This window comes from Hippocampus comes, unplaced genomic scaffold (genome assembly GCF_001891065.2).
Source record: "Hippocampus comes isolate QL1 unplaced genomic scaffold, H_comes_QL1_v1.1 scaffold112, whole genome shotgun sequence".
NCBI classification, from domain to species: Eukaryota; Metazoa; Chordata; class Actinopteri; order Syngnathiformes; family Syngnathidae; genus Hippocampus; species Hippocampus comes.
Genome location: NW_017805841.1, coordinates 1,580,148 through 1,588,627, shown reverse-complemented (window position 1 = coordinate 1,588,627; position 8,480 = coordinate 1,580,148). Strand labels below are relative to the sequence as shown.

Below are 8,480 nucleotides of genomic sequence, written 5' to 3'. Positions count from 1 at the left end.
TCCTGTCGGGTGTGGTGCCTGGTGTTTTTATTTTGTTTGTCCCCCTCGAACTTTATGCTGGCTATGGGGGCAAAGGTGAGGGGGTGAAGGGTCACTGTCGGGAGCTACCCCCCCCCCCTTACACACACACACACACACACACACACACACACACACACACACACACACGCACACGTACTAACGCCTATACGAAGGAAGAATGACTAGAGCACACTGAGAGAGAAAACTGGGAAGCTGTAACGAGTGACAGAGACGACAAGTATGGGGGGGTGCTAGGTGTGGGATTTAGAGGAGGGTAATAGATGGAGTGGGAGGGAAAGGAGGAGGGGGTACTAGTGGATGGAGAGGAGGAGGAGGAGGAGTGGGTTGAGAGGAGGTCACGTGGCCACACGGCAGCTGCAAGGCTGGGGGGGGATGAGGAAGGGTGGTGGGGGGCAGAGTCACAGAGGAGCACAGACGACGAACAGGCGGAAGAGTGAGCAGGACGGTGAGTGTCTGCTTGTTTGAATTATGCACACATGCACATGTTACTATGAAATGTGCATATGTGTGTATGTGCATGTGTATATGGTGTGTGTGTGAGTGTGTTTATGTGGTGCTGGACTGTCATGGGAATATGGCAGCAAGATTGTGGCGAGCAAAAGAAAAGAAAAAGCAAGCAGCGTGTTGTTGTTGGCTTTAGTGAAATGAGCTCCCGGCGTGCTGAGATAGATGAGAGTGAAGGAAGAGATGGGGGAGGAGGAGAGGAGGAATGGGGGGAAGACGAAGGCGGGATGCCGAGGAAGAGAGAGAGTGCATCGATACTCTTATCTTCTCAACCTCAGCAGAGCCTCATCAGGATCTTTTTTTCCCCCCTCATCCCTCTCTTTGTTTGTTACTCTTCTTTTCACTCAAACTTGTACTCAGGGTAACCATGTACAGTTACTGTACGGAAGTACATTTGCCAGCTATCTACATGGAGTGTCTGCACTAACTTTGGCCCCTCTGGTTGTACATGCTGTGTGTATATTTGCATGTGTACACATGACAGGGTGTTCAGCTGCAAGTTGACAGTCTATTTCTCTCCAATGGCTCTTTTTGTGACTTTTCTTTTAGCATGTATGTGAAAGTACTCACACTCTGTACTGTGCAGATACTTGTGTTTAAAAAAAAAAAAAAAGGTATGCTGATTCCACTCATTTACATAGTCTGGTAAATTTCCAAAATATGTTTCTTTACAACTGACATTAGTTTTCACACAAAATGCTACTAAATAGTTGAGCAAAAAAAAAGTTCAACTTTTTTCGGGGTGCTGTGAGCCCAAAATCATAGTTGTAGCAGTTCGACAGTTTCTCATAAATTCATTTGTTCATAAAAAGACAAATTTTCAAAATATGCCACTTTTTAAACTTTTTTGTACAAAATCCAACTGATTGTTGAGCAAAAAAATTTTTTCCCTTCTATATTTTCGCGCAAACTGTCTTTTTTTTTTAGGTTGTTGTGAATCGACAGAATTTACTTCCAGACAATTACAGTTACATTTTATATGGCAGTATATATATATTTTAATCCCAATACTTTAACGCAACAGTTTAGTTTAGGGTCTCAATTATGACATAAGACGAGATAGATATGTTTCTCACACATTTTTAACGTATTCCTCTCTTGCTCGCTCAGTTCTTACAAGCTAACTTCAAGCTGTTTAGTTGTCTCTGCAAAGAAACTAAGAAAATTAGCAAATGCAAAACAATAGTCTGCTCGCGTGCAAACCATCATAAATGGGCTAACGGAATTTAACAGATGTCACAGCAATTGATAATAATTATAACATGAATAATAACAATGATACTGTGGCACTCACAAGGTAGTGAGGACAATGGCACTTAGATTTTTGGAAGCAGAAGAACAAGCTTACGTCTTATTCACACCCCGCAAGTGTTGGCAAGTCATTAGTCAACATGTCATGCACAATCACGTTGTCACATTGAAGCCAAACTTATCACAGCAAATTGAATAAAATGTAAGCTAATAATGAAACAATTCAAACAACGACAGAAGAAACAATTGACACAAAACATGCTTTTAAACACGATTTGCATTCTTAGTGCTGCAAAGCATGCTGGGAGCGCATCCAGTCTCCCAGCAATGCTACAACACCTTTATTAATACAGCACTTTTAAAAACACAGGTTTAAAAAGCGAGGAAAAGAGAATACACAAAACAAAAAATCCTTTCTGGAAGACTGAGCTGTAAACCTAATGGACATTAGCATGCTACTGTTGTTACAAACCTTCAAACAACTCCTTCAACACTCACAGAGCAACAATCCATCTAAACAGGACATACGACAGTACTCACATACATATATAGTCTGCTACTCTGTGCGAACAAAACACACAAAAAAAAAAAAATACTGGCGCTTGGTTGGCGACCTTCTCAGCCTCGTCTTCCCCTTCTTTGAATATTACCATAAGACCTCACAATGTGGTGCTACACCGAAGACGTGCAATTCTGAATACGGAGGTGTCAGCATCCTGTATAGCCCCTGTCCACCCCCACCACAAGAAAATAAACGCTGCTTAAAAATATCTGATAAATGTTTTGTGTTGCTTTAAAAAAAGTCACAGCACCTTCTACTGGCCTGGCATGCATATTACAACCATTTTTGCATTTTTCAAAGAAAATGTGGCTCTTTCGATTCGGTTAACATGATGAGTAAAACATTGCACAGTGTCCAATGTGTTTACCACTGTTTATCGCTTTTGTGTGCGAAGGGTGATCGTGTGTGTCTTTGTGTGGTGGTAATGAGGTCATGGCTGTGGTGAGCGAGCAGGGGGGTAGGGTGGTAGTTGTAGTGTAGGGGGCTGCTGGCTAATTCCAGCTGTAATTAACATTAGTGGGTGAGTGAAAGGGTTAGAGAGGAGGCGGTGGAGGGTTTGGGACAAAGGTTGCTCCAGCCTATGTTTGCGCTAAGTGTGCCCACTAATCAATAGATTATAGATTCAAGATCAGCCTAATTGGCCCCAGGGAAATTTGTGTTTGGACGTCACATGAAAAGCTACACGCAATTACGTTGCATTAACGGACATAAAAGCATCTACACGTGCACTCGCCTCCTTGTGTTCCCCTTGCTTTTATGTGGGAGGCACACAAATAGACTTCTTATTGCTTTTCAGGGATCTTGGATGCAATCAGAATTGTGAAATGGTTACCTGAATGCGCCACATAGGAGATGAGCCTGATTTATGTAGGCAAGCAAAAATAGAATTGCGCATACAATGGGACCTTGACAGATGAGTTGAGTTTATTGCATGACCAATATTGGAAGTCAATCTACTCAGAAATGAAATACATTTTTTCCCTTTGAAAAGCATTGGAAATCAAACTGTACAAGTCTTCCCAAATGCACCACAATTTGTTTTGTATTTTGATAAAGAAAAATAGTGCTGCATTGAATAAAAAGATAATCAGAGAATGTAAATAAATTAATTGCCTTTTTTCAAATGAACAGTTTAGGGCGAGGGATATATATTCAAACTTATTTTACTTGCCCCACACACTTAAGACACATTTAAACTTATCAAAATATATTAAAATCTATTAAAACACATTTTTTAAATTGTTCCTATTGGCACATGAGTTCAATCTCTCTCTGCCTTACAGAGTTCTCCGCTAAAGAGCTGCTTTTGTGTCTATCAGTTCAAGTCAAAGTGTCAAACTCAAGGCCCGGGGGTCAGATCCGGCCCGCCACGTCATTTTATGTGGCCCACGAAGGCAAATCATGTGTGTCAAATTCCATGATCCTAGCTAAAATCTGGACATTTTGCAATAATGTTGTTACCCTGTTTATACTCACTTGAACACTAAATGAACAAACAACAAAAAAATAGTTGATTGATTTCAAAACTGGTCATCCACCCATTTGTTGTGTACAAGTAAGAATACAATGACATGATTAAACATTTATTCGGTTTCACTGTCATAAAGGCCCTCCAAGGGAAGACGTAGCTCCAAAGTGGCCCACGACAAAAATGTGTATGACACCCACGGTTTAAGTTTACTTTAAACTGACAAGCAAAACTGTTTAAGATTGTCTATTAAAATACCAAAACGTTGAAACAAGCCATACATTTCAGGAAATGAAAGTCCGCTAACTTAATGCTAACATACTGTTCAAGCTACTTTACATTCCTACCTGAGCAAGATGAATGAATGCATTCTAGAAAAGTGCCTCAATGCAAATTTAAACCTAAGTTTAGCATAGGTTAGTCCTGACCAACTTTTATGAAAGGCTGTTATCTATAATCCTAAAGGCAGCAATATTTAAAGCATCAGGTTATTGTAGAAGAGTTTCCACGTGAAGACGCTTGAAAGTTTCATGCTGTCCACCAAATACACAGCATACAGCAATGCTCACTGGAATATAATTCCCTACAAACCTCTTGGAAAAAGTGTTTTTTCCACTTCTTTCTTCAACAGTGACACACTTTGTACCAATATGCCTTCATTTGTGATGGCGCTTCCTGTTGGATTCTTGTGTCTTTGTAACGGTCAAGGGGTGGCGCTGTGTCAAATAGAGTGCTGAAATTTGGAAAATTGATTTGATGTATGAGCAAAATTAGTTATGAGATTGTCAGGGAACAAAATAACCCCATAGTCAATTCAGAATCATTGGATTTGTATTGAATTTGATTCAAATGAATATTAAACTGTCCGGTGTAGGTGTCATGTCATGAAGCTTACGGTGCGCCTTTGTGCTTCTCCACTCACAGGCATGAGCCATGAGTCCACCAAGTCGCCGCCATTAGGAATGGTCTCCACGGCAACTCGCACCACGGCCACTGTCAGTCCCCTCAGCCCTCTGACCAATGGGAGCGCACTCGCCCAGTCTTCCAACTCCGGATTCGCTGCTGCCCTGCGCAAACTGGCCAAACAGGCTGAGGATCCCCGAGGTGAATGACACGAGGCGACTGTTTGTTCATCGTCAAAAGTCATCTTTGGTGTATCATTTGAATCATTTTGATTTTATTTTTCGAATGAATTTATTATTTTAACATATTTTTCTATTCGTGAGGAATTTCACCTAATATTTGCATCTTAATTAAAAAAAAAAAAAAAAATTAATTTGTTCCATGACCATGCTCTGAACTCACAGCACTCTTATCCCAAAACAACTTTCCCCATTGTAAAGTGTTAGAATGCCATTAATCCGTTGCAGCCCCACCAAAAACAGCTGCGAAAATTAGAATGTGTTTTAAATAAGAAAAACATATGAATGAACATGAACTGATGGAGGTCGGATGTTGTAAAGTGCATTGCTGCCATCCAGCAGCGATCTGACACTCACTCATAAGCCAAACTTTTGCTCGCAACTAGACCTGTGACGATAATTACTCTATCGACGTATTGTTCAATGAATTAAATTGACATGAGTTTTTTTCCTGCAGAGAAATTAGTTTAATTGCACCAAGAATTTTGACTGAGGGTTTAAAATCAAATGTAACAGTTGCAATCATTCACTGGATGTGTGTGCGTGTGTCAGGCCATTTTTTTCTGACCTCTCTGTCTCTCCCTTTTTGCCTTTCCGTTCATCGCCTAATAATGAGAATCTAATTAAGGCCAATTATAACAAGCTCTCTTCCTGCGGCTTCCCGTCACTCTTTCTCTTCTTCAGTGTCTCTTGGCAGCCTTCCTCTGCTTCGTTATTGTCCTCCTTTTGTGTTTCTGTGTGTGTACGCTGTTTAGTCAGTGTTGCATTAACCAATTTTGTGGGTCCCTTTTTCAACCAATGCATAATGGTACGTGTCTCTTTTTTTGCCCTTTTTCACACTGCAACTTTTGACATTTTATAGTGTTAGACCTGATCTCATCAGGCTTCCCAGTGGTTTTCTGAAAAAGCCTCATGATTTATTTTGAGGGGCTCGTTTGTGAAACTTGAAAAGGAAAAAATCCTACATTTACAAGTTTGAACTACTGTCCAATAATAAAAAAAAAACATTTGGTCCCAGTTATCTCCTTTTTTTTATTATCCAATGAAAATTCCAAGTACTTTTGATTTTTTTTTCAATTTCTAATCACTATCCAATGAAAATCTACATAAAGAAAAATCATCATTACTGTGTATGGAAAAACTCAGCCCCCACAATTTTATTCCATATTTTACCTGAGTCCAATGAAGATCTTGATTTCTTTCCATTTTGTTTTTCATTTCCATCTCAATCAAACTCAGGTTTGGCCCTCAGCGGTGAGTCATCACCCGTGTCTTCGCCCGCCACCAGCCACAGCTCACCGGTCAGCACGCCGAAGCAGGCCACACTAGGGCCTCTCTTGGCTCAGTCCCGGGGCCACGCCATTGTCCCGAGCACCCCTCCCGTGGTCACCATTGCGCCTACCAAGACTAGCAACGGCCTGTGGAGGGCCGAAGGACGACAGGTAAGGATGAAGAGAGGCCTGAAATGTTTTTTTTTTTTTTTTTGGTTTTGTTTTTTAAACTCACTTGTATATCAAATCAACTGTCCCCATTAAAATACAATTAACCCATTCCACACCCCAGAAATTTGACTTTCAATATTCAAATAGCTTTATAGAAATCCATTTGAGCATTTATTTGATACCGACGATATCCATCTTAAAGTCCAGGTACAAGTATGCTCTTTGTCCTCATGAGTAAGACAATTCAGCACACTAGTCAAGTAGAATCACTGTATTTTAATAGTAATGTTTATTTCCATCACTGCCACGGTATGACTTTTCTGCACGCATTTTGCACTAGATGGCAGTTGTGTGATATGCATGTTAACATCGTAATAGTCAACATCTTGTCAAAATGTATGCGTGCGTGCGTGTGTGTGTGCGTGTGCGCGCGCGCATGCATGTGTGTGTCTGACCCTCCTCCACCCCATAAGGCATAAAGACATGAAGAGGGTCTTGTGTGCATCTGAAGATGTTTACTCATGGAGGGGCAAGTTTTTTTTCCCAGACAATACAAAAGCCCCCTCCACCACCACCGCCGCCTTGGTATACCCTCTTGGATAAGAGATGCCTTTCTCCTCCTTCACAAAGACCACTCTGTGGCTCTGCCCACCGGAGGGGCAGTGGGGGGAGGTCTCCTATTCAGACGTGTAGGCATAACAAGAGGGAGGCGGCAATGAAAGAGAATAGGATGTGAAGGAGGGAAGTGATGGGGAGCAAGAAAGGCCAGGAGAGTAAAGGCAAGCTCACGATAGGTTGGCGACGATCGGGTGTTATGTGCATTTGGTTCGACAAGTTGTCAATTAGATCCCACAAAAGCACAACAAATTACAGCCTGCTCTGTCCATAGAAAATGTTGCAGTTTCTGAGTCTAAATTTGGACTTGCGGTTCTTTAAAATTAGTATGATTGCACCAAGATAGACACTTTTTGTTTTTTTTTTTATATCAACCATTATAAATACCAAGGCATCTGAAAATGGTGATCCTTTTATAACCAAGTAGATCCAATACAGGGGTAGTAGCGGAAATGTGAAATAAAATTAAATAAAGTAAAACTACCAGACAGGATAAGCAGCAACAACGATATATGGCAATTGTAACTGAGATGAGAAAAATGGAACTGAAAATCCATCAATTCATCCATTTTCTAATTCACTTATTCTCAAGAGGGTCGCAGGCGGCATTGAAAATGCCGGGCAAAAATGATTAAACCAATAGTGGCCAGTCGGCAGGTTCCACCCTGAACTATTTGCCAGCCAATTGCCATGAAAGCAGCAGAAAATAAAATTAAAACAAATAACGGTTACCAACGGTCACTGATTGTATGTGATCACTGCAGTAGTTTTCCACTGCAGGATAACGAGAGAAACTACTCATGGAGTCTGAATTTGCTTTTCGTGAGCGCTGCATTCAAATACATTAAAACTTAATTCAAAGTGTGCATATGTCAGCGCACAAGCACACTAGGATGGCTGATTGGGTGTTTGCTTGGATTTGTTTGTGGCTTTGACAGTGGTTTGTCTGCCCATGTTGCTATTGGAACAAAGTTTGACTCAGTCATTTTGTGGCATCAGAGCAAAAACAGAAAAGAAAAAGAAAAAACAATTTTTTTTCTTTTAATATATGCATTTTACATTTAATCCAGTGTATTTCACTCTCTGTAAAGTTAAAGTTCTGTCCACTCTTAGACGCTGTGAGCTTGTTTGATGAATGCACTTAAAGCCACTCCTTGCTCAACTTCCAACAGTCAGTCACACACAACTAACACATGTCCTCACTTCCCTGCATGTTTTGGGCCACAAAAACATATCTGTTGAAAGCTTCCAGTGGCTGAAATATATCCCACCGGGTCATAACGAGGCTTTTTCAAACCGTGACAATGAGGCACTCTAAAGGGGGCCACACCAGCCTGAAGACTTGGTCCTCAAGATGGCTGTCAGATCCGGTTTATTTTTTCCTCGCACTTCCGCGTTCTCCCCGTGGCATGTGCACACTCACCGCCAACAACGAGGCACTCTAAAGCAGTCAC

At 41.1% G+C, this 8,480-nt stretch overlaps 1 protein-coding gene across 6 annotated transcripts in view; it reads left to right on the top strand.

Moving 5' to 3' along the window:
• The window catches only part of LOC109526760 (genetic suppressor element 1-like), a 62,351-nt gene that overhangs the window by 40,836 nt on the left and 13,035 nt on the right, over window positions 1-8,480 (top strand). For 3 of the 6 annotated variants that reach the window (XM_019888235.1, XM_019888234.1, XM_019888236.1), the window contains 2 exons: window positions 4,752-4,931; window positions 6,209-6,411. In XM_019888235.1, the coding sequence (XP_019743794.1) occupies window positions 4,752-4,931; window positions 6,209-6,411 (383 nt within the window). Of the gene's footprint in view, window positions 1-424; window positions 488-4,706; window positions 4,932-6,208; window positions 6,412-8,480 lie in introns of those variants that run through there. The other 3 variants (XM_019888237.1, XM_019888238.1, XM_019888233.1) reach the window with 3 other exon arrangements.